This window comes from Haliotis asinina, chromosome 5 (genome assembly GCF_037392515.1).
Source record: "Haliotis asinina isolate JCU_RB_2024 chromosome 5, JCU_Hal_asi_v2, whole genome shotgun sequence".
In the NCBI taxonomy this organism is placed as follows: domain Eukaryota; kingdom Metazoa; phylum Mollusca; class Gastropoda; order Lepetellida; family Haliotidae; genus Haliotis; species Haliotis asinina.
Window position 1 is genome coordinate 73,962,721 of NC_090284.1, and position 13,952 is coordinate 73,976,672.

The 13,952-nt window shown below is 38.8% G+C and overlaps 1 protein-coding gene across 1 annotated transcript in view; it reads left to right on the forward strand.

Moving 5' to 3' along the window:
* Window positions 1-1,564: 1,564 nt before the first annotated feature.
* LOC137284246 (inhibitor of nuclear factor kappa-B kinase subunit alpha-like) overlaps window positions 1,565-13,952 on the forward strand; it is a 39,246-nt gene continuing 26,858 nt past the window's right edge. The window contains exons 1-2 of the mRNA XM_067815980.1: window positions 1,565-1,623; window positions 11,655-11,763. Coding sequence (XP_067672081.1) covers window positions 11,674-11,763 — 90 coding nt within the window. The 5' untranslated portion in view covers window positions 1,565-1,623; window positions 11,655-11,673. The remainder of the gene's footprint in view (window positions 1,624-11,654; window positions 11,764-13,952) is intronic.

A 13,952-nucleotide genomic window follows, 5' to 3' on the forward strand; every position in this document is an offset into this window, starting at 1 on the left:
TTCACGTTACGAGACGAGTTTAGCTATTTGTCAAGAAACGACCAACGTTGCATCTCTCATGTAATTTCTTACTGATCTAAACGGTCCGACTCGGCACAGAACAAACTTTATGGATAACAACTTCTTATACTTCATGAGAGTGAAATATAGTTTGCACCATGTTGTTGTTCCCAGTTTCTAAAATGGCACTTAAAGATGTGACCTGACTCGGGAAATCAGACTGAAAGGTCTTTCCCTATTCCCGCAAGGTACAGTATACCGCCGCTTAAACAACGATTAACTAATGACAAAAAAAACATGTTGAAACTATTGCGAGACGTGAAACAATTAATGGCGTGAGATTGCTTATTTAGGAATGCTCGTGGCAAAACTTCCTTACATATTGAAATCTGAAAGTATGTTTGTGCACGAATGTGGGAAATAATCTCAGAAAATGTTCACGATTCATGTTGGGAGATTATGTAATTGAATATTAAATACTAAAAATACATAATCCACGTATGTGTTGATATTAAATGTTAAAAAAACAGAGGATGAATCTACATGCTTTCTCAATGATATGATAATCGATGACGGATTTTTATCATTATCAAAGCAAGTTTCAAAAATGACCAGTCGAAGTAAACTTAGCCTCGGTACTTTTCCTCACACTCCACTAGTAGGGTGGTGGGGTGTAACGAATAACATTGAGACTAAGGAACTCAGGACTAAATTCGAAACAGGACGAATTCTGTTGGGCACTGCTCCTTCATTACATGGAATGGAGGAAGTGCAGTTCTGTGGAATACAACTTCTCTATTACGACAATCTTCAATGTGGGTCTTATGTCATTTTCAAACGTGGGTTGGGGAGGCGCGGTGCGGATGGAGTAGGGGTCGAACCCCCCGAACCTTCTTTGGATCCACCCATGGCCATGCTCGCTGACTTGGTGTCGACATACACGTAATCGCATATTTAAATGCATGGATCGATTCTCAGACTGCCGTCATATATCTGCAATATTGCTAACTGAGGCACAGAATGAAGTCAGTCAATACCTATTACGATATTGCGCCGCACGTTAAGGTGTTTTGACATCGTTATCTAGCAAGTGTGTGTTAGCATCTACAGCAATAGGATGCATATATCGTAATCAAGAAGTTGTATATCAATCCCTGTTCATCACACCAGAGACCAGAGGCTATATACCATACATTCTCTGATCACGCCAATTTCTAAAACCCTCCATATTATAAAAGAAGTGCACTTTGTCTAGGCAGGGAGCCTATATAGAGAGTATGTTATAGAGTATCCCTGGTCTAGGTGATCTTAAATCTGACCCCAACATATCTTACACAGGGTATTTCAAGCTTATATTAGATATAGTAAGTCCCGTGTAAGCTGATTGGGGCCGCTAACTGGTGTGGATAATGATGACATAACACCAGCGTCAAAATGAAATCAACCTATCACGACGAAAAGCGCGCACATTCGGTGATTTGTGCGTCAAAATTCCCGCCCTATAAATAGTACTGTCACGTGGTAGAAGGAAATCCTGAAGTTATTTTTAGAAATGCTAACATCGAAACGAGGTTCTGAAGACTTCCTGTTGCAGTGGTTGACTTAAAACTGAGAGAAATAGTGGTAAGTTGCCTGGGTTTGATTATCTATGATATGATAGTATACGGGATACAGAATGTAGGGCATGCTTTTTAGTAGGAAATAGCTTGAATGTGTTTGTTTATTGTGATGTAAGATCAGAAACAAGATATATGTATTTGTCACTCACTCCAACTTGTGATTTGGTGGCATCGTTCCGAGTTTCTTAGGAAATATCCTGGATCTACAACATGTTGAAAGGGTACAAACGGATCTTTACAAATTCTCATGAACATTCCATCAGCTCTGTCACATAGGAGACTGAAAATGGTAGATCTTTTCACCATCCCATATAAGAAACTGCACCTGGAGATCAACGAGTTTAGTTTAGAACGTTCTCACAGATTAACGCAATTACTCCACCGTTCGTTAAATTAACGAAACATATTTGATTATGATACTAAATTAGCTGTTCACCAATGTGTCCATCCCGTTCACTGCTGCCGATCATGTTTTTTTTATGTAACTCGGCGGAGGGGGATCATGGAAGTATAGAATAGATGTTTTCTTACAAATAACTGTAACAGTTATCGCCATTCCGAATTTTTCATGCCATTCGTGAAATAATATAGATTTATATCATACAGTAGCCCCGAATAATTGATTGTGTGACTATTTCAATGTTTCTTTCACAGCAGGCTAAGTAAACTCAGTCTCGTTACACTCCACCACTGAGTCTAACAAAACCTAGTAGAAGGTCGCATCAGGTAACCTTTGAGCAACCAATGACCGTCCAATCAAGCGCGAGATGGTTAAATAGATTTAACCAATCAGACAATGGCTACTATTTAGGGATCGGAGGGACTTTCAGAATATTCAGTTCACTGACACAGATTTCTCCACAAACAAAAATCCCATATTGCACAGTTATACCTGCAGTATATACGCTTTGGGGTTTCTGCTGACATGGTTACCATTATCTAATATTTCCGCAAGATGACGTCCTTGAATATTGATAAAACACTATTGCAGCAATTGTTTACTCACTGTTGTCATGGTTGTAAGGTACGCCGTGTGCATCACCCGGAAGCGAGCGTACGCTAAATAGTAAGTTTACTTAGACTGCTTTTACAGTAGATTGATTGGGAATGAAACAGTTAATGATTTGTGAACTTGAACCCAACTTTATCTTTAATTTTTCTCTTGTATCATTTTCCACGAAATAATTTCTTTTGCTGTCCTTTATTAATGTCAAATATTGTGAGGGAAAATGCTAGAACTGTAATTGACTGAAACTGCACACATGTGATGTAATGGTGATAACTGGTACGCAGCAATAACTGGTCACTAGCCAGTGCCCCTAGTACGTGTCAGGTAATCATACCTCAGCCAAAATTAGAATACATAAAAGTACCCTAGGATGATTCCATTCTGTCATGAGGTTCTCTTGATTGAAACAGTGAAACAGTTGAATGAAATGCATTTGATTAGTATATATAAGATACAAGCTTACACAGTAATGAATATTCAATAGAAACCCAGTCAGGCAAACAGTAATAACTACATATGGTTTGGCCTTGGTTTGCTGTGTAAGGGACAAGTCCAAGTTTTAGGATACTTGGTATTTTGACTTGTTTATGAACATCCCCGTATACAGAAACATAACTAGCTTACGTATCAGGACCCATCCTATCGATGACAACTTCTGTGTCACTTGTATGTCAAATGGGACATATTCAGTGGTTATTTAGCTTTATAAACACCCATGATGGAGAGGTGATATGCAATCAGTGACAAATAAGTACTTTGTCAAAGTAGGTTAATAAAGATGGGTTTGAGTTACGCCCTTTGATCTTTGTACACCTGCACCTAAAAAAATGTGCAGTATCAGATGTACACTCTTGAAAAAAGTGTTAGAACACAAATACTTGTTTGTACTTAAGGAAGGATAACAATATATGGATGAACAACTTCTTTATTGCTGTGAGAGTGACATTTCAGTGTAGGTTCTAACACCGTTATCAAGCTGGTGATGAAGACCAAAAGGATAGATGATCATATAGTCAAACACTGTTGTCTCAATATTTATGGGATCAGGAAATAATATTATCTGAATATCGACACATATGAATAGGGCATATCATCACATACCAGCATGAACAAAATGAAAGAAAAAAAAGAAAACAGTAGATTGCATATCTATTATTTGTTTGTAATCACAAAGATCGCAAACACACATGGTATCTTGTCATAGTGTCCATTTTGAAATATACAAAGTTAGCTTTACTCCAAAAATGAAATGAAGAAATCAGAAAGTTTTAACGTAAGGCATTTGGTGCTGGCATGACTCCTAGTCTACAATTCTCAGTCTGCAATTTAGTAACAACTCAACAATCAGTTGCTCATCACGTGACGACACAAGTCCCTGAAAGGGTTCTCACGTAGTTTTGATTAGATACTATAATCCATTATCACGAGTGTTAAGTTGAAATTGGGAGTACATCCTAATTAGATAAACAAACAATGAACAAGTGACTCCTACAATAATAGTAATAAATGCATACTTATAATGCGCCTGTTCCACACCCTAAGGCATGCTCAAAGCGCTACATACAGCTGAAATAATTAGTAGTATGCTGAGAAAAAGTTTTCAGTCTGGATTTAAAAACGTCACTTGTGTCGGAGCTCAGACTAGTAGGATGGAGCCAAACCATGGAGGCACTTGATTGTCAGACAGAGGATCTTAAAGTTATCTCTGGCCTTAACATGTAGCCAATGCAGTTCTTTCAACACAGGTTTTATATGGGAATGTTTAGGGGTCTTGCTAATAATGCCACAGAGGTGTTTTGAATCTTTTGAAACTTATCGCAGGGGTTAGAAGTGAGGCCTGACAGTGAGGGATTTCCTGTAGAGAACTGCGATTCTGCCTCCACTTGTATCAAGGCTACGGCAGTGCAAGAACAAATGGGACATTAGTGTCATTTCAGCTATCTTAGCTTCATCACCTGTGTTCCTTAACCATACTTCAGTTAGAACAAGCCTATCAAACATATCCATAGGTTTGTTTGTGGAAGACTGAGCATTTTAAGAAATGTTGGGGGCTTTTAGGGATGCACCTGAATGAGATTCCTATGGTTAGTCTCACGACAGCAGTTAATTTTAATGGAATCAGGGAAACATTTTGACAGATTGTTATTTTCTGATGATTTTTCCTGCCCGCTCGAGGACCCCTCTTTCAAACGGAAATCCGAGCATCACATAATAATCTCAGAAGTGGCCAGCTGGTTGATTGACAACCAAAAGATCTGCCCTGCAGTACAAACAATGTGGCTGCAGCTGATTATTACTCATTGTACTCCAGCTGGGTTCGGCTTGGGGTAGTGGTAGATGAGACAAAGTAGGATGTGACGATTTCCAACAAAACAGATATGAAACTTGTCAAATACCTGCACATTTTATGTGTATTGAAGTCTGAAACTTCACACAAATATCCCTGGTAATGTTGATGTAGTGGCCACAAAATTTCCGAGTCCCGTGCTGGGATTCGAACGACGGACCTTCTGATCCAAAGTCGGACGCCTTGTCCACATGTCCAAAGAGGTTAACCCCGTCAGCAAGCTGACAAGGTAAGGATGTCATCTTTGGGATGACTCCACGCCCTGCTACATTGACAACATCATCAATGAAAATGGTGGTAATAGTCTACACAGATGTAATGTAGCTTCGCCTTTTCCAAAGAGTTCTTGATTGCTGCTACCAAGCACATTCACTTTCTCTCACCTACAACTCACCTTAATTAGTTTACACTAGTGCTACCATTGATTCAGCCCACAGCATGTGAGTAAAAACGTGGAGACAGCCACAGTTCAGATGGATATTTGTCCAAGAAAGGCAGGTGCATATCAACTTTATGTCAAAATATCAGGTTAAAAGGGTAATTCTGCTTGTTGGGACAATGAAATCATATCGAGATATCCGAAATATTTAGACATCAGTATCGAGTTGAAAGGGTTCAAAGAATAAAGGATTTTGCAAGGACTGGGAAATCATATCAAGACAACTAAGATATTGACTTATCAAAGTTTGACACAACTGTATTCAACTGAATACAAGTTAGAGATGATGCTTGTACAGTACAATACAGAATTAGGACGCTAGACACAATAACAGCACAACAAGAGGTGATGCTTGTGCAATGCAATACAGAAGTAGGACACTAGACACAATAACCACACAACAAGAGGTGATGCTTGTACAGTGCAATACAGAATTAGGATATTTAGTGAGTTGACAGTATGCAGGATGTATGTAATAACCTTGGTCACATTGAATGATGGCTTCTAGGAGTGTCCTGAGTTTAAAAGTCTTTGAGGTTGGGTATAAGGGTTTGGGTTCTGTCCCAGTGGATACTGTGGTTGAGGTTGTCTTTGATGAGTCTGATAGGGGTGATTTCGAGTTAAGGTTAGATACTGAGACACTGCTCTTCAATTTGTTTTTTGAGGCATAAGTAAATGAAAGAATCAAATGAGTACCACAAAGAATCTATTTTGTCGATGTCGTTATCCAACTTTACCTATACACACATACAGCACTAAGCACCAGTTGAAATAATTCTATGTATTTTCAACCCACCTATTTTGAACTTTTGTCCAAAATATTTTACAACCAATCATTCCAGATTTGTGATGTCTACCAAGCTGTTTTACATAAAATATCATCGTGTCAACAAACGAGAGCAACCCACCCAACAGTGTTTATAACTGCAGCATCATGCCAAAGATCACATATACTGTAGGGAGTGCAAATCATAAATCCCTTATTGACATGGTTATAAATGAAACCCTGTCATTAAAACTGCTCATTTCGATCTTTAATTACCTTAAATCGACCTTTTTTGTCAACAGTGCACAATTCTCAGCGGCAAACAAAATTTCAACCAATCAGCGGCGCGTCTTCGTGACGTAATAGTAGGTATAGATAAGAGGGTCTATGCAGAATTCATCTACATTTCAGGGGGTAAATTATTTCGTTTACAGGTTTGTACAAACCTGAAGTCGTGACAGCTGTTGTGAAAAATGAAAGCTATATGTTCTCACAATCTATACTACCGACAAGAAATAAGGGAACTAATGAAATAATAGTGAATTTGAAACTGCTTTAAATATCCACTAAATCAATTTTAGGCGTCAAGTTCAATATCTGGTGTGTCCACCATGTTGGGCAACACATTCACGGCACCTTGATGGCATGCTGTCAATTTCCAGATGGTTGCCCGTGGTATTGCCCGCCATTCCTCTTGGAGAGCTGCACCAAGCTGGGCCAGGTTGGCGGGTCCTGGGTCCTTGGTGTACACCCTTCGACCAAGAACGTCCCAGAGATGTTCAATTGGGGACAGGTCTAGGGAGATAAGCAGAGACAATTCGGGCCCGATGTGGCCTGGCATTATCATCTTGGAATACAAAATTTCGGCCGATAACTCTAGCCAATGGAGCCACAACAGGACGCAATATTTGGTCAACGTATCGCTGACCAGTCATGACTCCGTTAATGATGACCAAATCTGATCATCTGTCATGTGTAATCCCGCCCCACACCATGACAGTACCACCTCCATATCGATCATGGTCAAGAATTGCTGCTCTGGCATATCGCTCCCTGCTCCGACGCCAACAACGTTTTCTGCCATCTGTGAATCGTAGGCAAAACCGTGACTCATCAGAGAACATGGTGTAACACCAGTGGCACATAGCCCGTCCCTGATGCTGCCTAGCCCATGCCAATCTTTGGCGCTTATGGTGAGCTGAAAGGGTGACACCCTTAAAAGGCCGTCTTGCTTTCAGACGAGCTTGATAGAGTCGGTTTTTAACGGTTAAGGTTGAAATGCGTCTTCCAGTGAGTGTGCGGAATTCTCTATTGATGGCAGGGACCGATTTAAACCTGTCGGGTAGAGCAATTAAAGTAATGAGACGATCCTGTCGTGGTGTCGTTGATTTTGGTCTACCACTCCCAGGTCTCGTTGCAACCCCACCCATTTGACAGTATGGCGTGAAATTACACTTTTTGATTTACCCATCTGCCGGGCAACTTCACATAATGATGTCCCCCCCCTCTATCATCTCCACAATTCTCCATTTTGTTGCTTCACCGAGATACTGCCTCGGAGGCATTTTTGTCATTAAGTGTCAATCTCTATTGCATTAGTGATTGCGACTTCTCCAGTGCATTTACAGGAGTTAACTTCTGTATGCACGTGTAGCACTTGCTGGGCATGCATTATGCGAAATTCCATTGTCACTGGATGTTGCGTTTGGGAGATACGCCACGATAACGGACCCTGTCACAGTCAAAGTCATCTACGTTCAATTTCTTGGTTCCCTTATTTTCTGTCGGTAGTATACTATCGTTTAGTTTTGTCTCGTGCTTTGCCTAATTTCCAAGTTACAACCCTTGTTTTCATAGATGATTCTGTCAAAATCACATGGTGTCACTAGGTTGTGATCCGTGTTAGGTGGTTGAAACCTACACGTTGCTTGTCATAATTCACTTGGTGCTCAGGTAATGAATTTATGATAGGTATAGTTAGTGGTAACGCCACTTAGATTACCCGACAAAGGTCCCCATTTGGCATTTCTTGTGTCTGGATCGATCAAAGGATTAACCGCTAACACGCTGATTGATTAATTACTTTTATGCGCGTTAAACTGGGGATTTGTCAAAAAGTAGTCTTTATGTATGTACATTTACTAATCTACACTGAATACATTCGCGTATCTGTGTCTATGTAAAAGCAACACCCTTCTTTCAAAGGATTAACCGCCAGTACATTGATTGATTGCTCATTATTGGCTAACTAAATTTCCTTTTTAAGAGAATGACGGACATAATGAATTAGTTGCCAGGTGTGCTATCTGGAGTGACCAATGAGACCATGCAGCAATGTGAAAATCTGTCACGTTTTTGTATATTAGACTGTTAAAAGACACATCACTTGGGAAATCTGCAGATGAATTATATATCACTCATTTTTGTGGATATTGATGGATACATTCCTCGAAGAAGGTAGTAGCCTGACATTGCTCCTATAACTTTAATTTGTTTTAATTTTAATATTTGCACTTTGTTTTTATTAAGTTGTCGTAGCTTTCAACAGAATCATTGTTTTCGTCATGAAATGTAATGATGCAGACGACATACACTAGGGCGTGCATGCGAAGTATCATTCATATAGGAAAACCATAGAATGTCTACATATTACAATATACAATCGCAGATCGCTTCTTATCAAGTTTCAAAATGTATACAGGTATGATTTTAAAGTAATTAGGATTATGAGACCAAATATAAAGATGTATTTTGACAGGTGTTTATAAACTGGTGAGTGAACGTTTACAAACCAAGTAAATTTAGCAAGTGAAGAAGTTTGTCCCGCAGTGTTTTCACTTCGACCCTGACCTGGCTTATGTTATGTTACAGATTGTCATGATTTTGGTCATGATTCAAATACATATTTAACTACTCGTAGAAAGTAGTTTGGATTTTCTAACTTGATGAAAACCTACAATATTCTCAATCATTCTAATGGACTTTAGTCCATGACTTCAAAATTTTCAAAAATGGCGGCTCCCTGTCTGAGGATGAATGCTATTTAAGTTTGTTTTCACCAACTTACAAAATCAAAATAACTTTCTACTGGTAGTAAAATATGTATTTTATTGATGGACATTGGGATTTTATATGACATTGCTTATAACAACAATTTCACTCTTGGAAGCGAGACGGGGGTCGATATAATATTACTTACGATAATATTGTCACTTCGACCACAACCTCACTTCCAAGGAAGAAAGCATTATATTCATGCAAAATCCTTTTTGGTCAGCAATGTGTAGTAAGCAGTCATGATTTTATTAACGTGAACTCCATTTTCTATTCTGGAAACCTGGTAGGGGGCGAACCATCCAATTTAGTACATACACCACAGGCTTCCACAACGCTGGCTTAGCACACACAAACAACCAATTCAAACACAAAATTTGGGCTCCGGTGGAAATCTGTGCATAATGACACCATTACCCGAACCCAAGGAGCAATTGATGGCAACACAACAATTCGGCATGTCTTTGGTGACGTCGAGAAATCAGCAAAATAACAAGCTTCCTACACATTTTCTATACAACTAACTGAAAATTGTTCCTTCTATGATGTCACTGCAGGGCTCTGGCGACAGAGTTACATAACCTGTCTGTGGTTCTGTTGGTGGGCGAGAGAGAAGTAGTCTGCTTTTTAGCAACTTTTAAGCGCATGGTATTAATTAACCACACGTTTTTTTAAAAAATAACATAGCGTTTTGTTTATGACTAACCCTTTCATATGCAGTGGTAAAAAGAGTACCAAAAAATTGAGTTTATTCGTTCTTTTAGATATCAGTTGGAAGAGCAGATAATGTGCTAAATGTTTACAACCTAGCTCATATTGATTACCATGGTTACTGGAATTTGACCAAAGGCTGAACCATTTTTGTGCCACAACCACAAGCGTAAATGTCTGTGATGACATTAGCAAGGAAATGTAAGATTTTGAAGTGCAAGTTTCCTTAGGGAAATTGAGGAAGTGTAATACATATCTATGTTAGCATTGTTTTCATCATAATCGGAAACTGTATGTTGGTCACATTGTACCCATGTGTTAATCTGTATACTGTCAAAAGGTTCTGTATACTGTCACAAGTCATCCTTCTTCATCAGTGATAAGCTATGTATTGAGTGTAAAACATTCAACCAACCAGCTTTAATGGCAGAGAAACTGGGCTATTGATATTGACATAATGGTAACATCACTGTGGTCTGCAAACTGCGGTGATACAGCTTCATTGTAACAGTATTTTAGAGGAGGTATCCCCTGTGCTGGTTCTACAAGATAAATCATGCCATCATGTTGATTGTAGCTACAAGAGTTCAGGTGTTTATCTTATATATATCGTGTCAGCATGTTACATGTACCTGTATGAGTGCAGGTGTTTATCTTATATATATATCATGTCAGCATGTTACATGTACCTGTATGAGTGCAGGTGTTTATCTTATATATATCATGTCAGCATGTTACATCTAGCTGTAAGAGTGCAGGTGTTTGTCTTGCATTTATCATGTCAGCATGTTACATGTAACTGTAAGAGTTCAGGTGTTTAACTTATGTATATCATGTCAGTATGTTTTTCTGGTTAGATCTATATCATGCTGGCCTGTGTTTCAGGAGTTTATCACCTATCTCACTTGGCAGCATGAATTTCATGTGTTTATCACCTATCTCACTTGGCAGCATGTAATTCAGGTGTTTATCACCTATCTCACATGGCAGCATGTATTTCTTGTGTTTATCACCTATCTCACTTGGCAGCATGTATTTCAGGTGTTTATCACCTGTCTCACTTGGCAGCATGTATTTCAGGAGTTTATCACCTATCTCATTTGGCAGCATGTATTTCAGGAGTTTATCACCTATCTCACATGGCAGCATGTATTTCAGGTGTTTATCACCTATCTCACTTGGCAGCATGTATTTCAGGTGTTTATCACCTATCTCACTTGGCAGCATGTATTTCTTGTGTTTATCACCTATCTCACTTGGCAGCATGTATTTCAGGTGTTTATCACCTGTCTCACATGGCAGCATGTATTTCAGGAGTTTATCACCTATCTCATTTGGCAGCATGTATTTCAGGAGTTTATCATCTATCTCACATGGCAGCATGTATTTCAGGTGTTTATCACCTATCTCACTTGGCAGCATGTATTTCAGGTGTTTATCACCTATCTCACTTGGCAGCATGTATTTCAGGAGTTTATCACCTATCTCACTTGGCAGCATGTATTTCAGGTGTTTATCACCTATCTCACTTGGCAGCATGTGTTTCAGGCATTTGTTACATATGTCATGGGGCCACTTGTATTGCAGATCACGTTTGCATATATCACATGGCACCATGCATATATCATGGTGGCATGCATTTCAGCTGTATATGACAAATGTTGGCATGTATTTTAGCTATTTATGACACATTGTGGCATGCATTTCAGGTGGTGAAGTGTCTCTGGCATGACACAGCCTGTGAAGAAGGGAAGCTGGAGGGAAGTTAAGACACTTGGGTCAGGTGGTTTTGGGACGGTGGTGCTATGGGAGAATGAGGTGAGTATGAGTATTCCTTGTAATTGACACTATGAAATGTTATGCTCAACTAGGCATAGTCACACCGTGACATCATCAACATGTGCTACTGTTTTTTATTACTCTTAAGTTAAACTTGTAGAATTTTGATTGGACAATAACCAAAGCATACAAAAACCATATACACAGATCCACCAGGGTCTACAAACCATAGACCCAGTCAAATCTGGCCCATGACACAGTGCACTTGCTGTACAGATGACCTTGACACAATATGAGCAATAGACACTGTATTAAAATGGCCAGCACAAAACACAGCATCTCAAGACAAATACTCTTACAAGTTTTGTTTTTTACCATGCCTAGTGCCAAGGAACACAAAACAAATAAAGTGTACATTTTTTTATACCATATAAATAAGGTTTGTAGGATTTACCTTTATGTCAGGAACACAGAAAACCAAAACAAGTGTTATTTACTCACATATACTCACATGGCACATGTACTCACCAACACTTCAAAGAATCAAAAGACATAATCTGAGAACGTTTATGTGTTAGTTTACCTCTGGCTAACATGATTACTTAGCTTTACTTACCATTGAACCAAGAACTATAAGTATGGCCGTACAATAATATCACTAGTTGATAACAATGAATGTATTGTAACTGTTAAACTGCATCAGGTAGCCAGCCCAAGATGATACATAGTCACTCACAGATATTTTGCAAATGGCTGATGTGACATTGTTGGGGTTTTGCTTATGTTCCATGTCTTCTAGCGTTTGGTTTCTGTGGCAAACATTGGATTTGGCAAGCATGTACGAAAAATCACATTTGATAAAATTCAGATAACTTTCTATAGTCATCCAGCATCGCTGAAACAAGACCAAGCTGTTACTGTGTTTTCCCCTTACTGGAGAACACCACTCTAAGATTGTCGACAAAATATAAAAAATGGATATCCTGGGAAGGCCTCTGTTTGTGACAGCAGTGTGTGATATTGTTACAGATAGTTACACATGCTGTTGTTGCATATAGTTACACATGTTGTGTTACAGATAGTTACACATGCTGTTGTTACAGATAGGTACAGATGCTGTTGTTACATATGGTTACAGATGCTGCTGTTACAGATAGTTACAGATGCTGTTGTTACATATAGTTACAGATGTTGTTACATATAGTTACAGGTGCTGTTGTTACAGCTAGTTACACATGCTGTTGTTTCATATAGTTACAGGTGCTGTTGTTACAGGTCATGCATGTCATCTCACGTTTGGTTTTGTTTAGAATATTAGAAACTGCATGTACTTTGAAGATATCAGAAGGTTTTGAAATACTCATAATACTCATCTGTCTAAAACCTCCATAACATTTGGACTTGGTCACAAATTCAGGTTTATGCAGGTCACAATTCCAGCCTTAACCACTCTTCTGTGTAATGGATAGTGTTATCAGTGTGATAAATCAGTTTGCGATAAATACAAACAGGGTCAGAAGCAGGCTCTTCTTAATCTACTTAGATTGATACAAAGTCAAGAGTTCATTCAGCAAACAGGCAAACAGTCCCATTAATATGTTAGACATGTGTGTGTGTGTGTGTGTGTGTGTGAGTGTGTGAGAGATGATGATGATGATGATGATGATGATGATGATGATGATGATGATGATGTCCACAAACATTGCCACAAATCAGGTGGCACATTATGCTCTGTCAAATGATACACTCACCTACAATGTCTAAAGTTACTTCATTTAACGTTATTGTAAGCTTTGAGGTAGCCAAATGGTTAAAGTGTTTCCGAATCCTTTTTCTGGTATCAATATCCAATCATCATACCTCTAATTAACTGCTATTAAACTTGGGACTTCCTCTTGTAATTACAAGTTTATTGTTTTTGTGTTCGTCGAAGAAAGGTTGTAATTGAAAAAAATGTATTTTAACAGAGTTTATATTCTTAATATTTTGGTTACCAGTGTCTGACAGGTTTATTTTCCTATCTCTGACCCAGATTGTATGTGTGTCTGAAGTCCAGCTCTAGACATCATACACATGTACTAATACCAAAGGACATTTCACTAAACAGATCAGAAAATGGGCACTTTTATATGTTTAAATTGTTGTATAAATAATTGTTTTACTGCATTGAAGTTTCCCAGGGGCATTGAAAATGTACTTGTGCTCTGTATCGATACTGCATTTCTGAA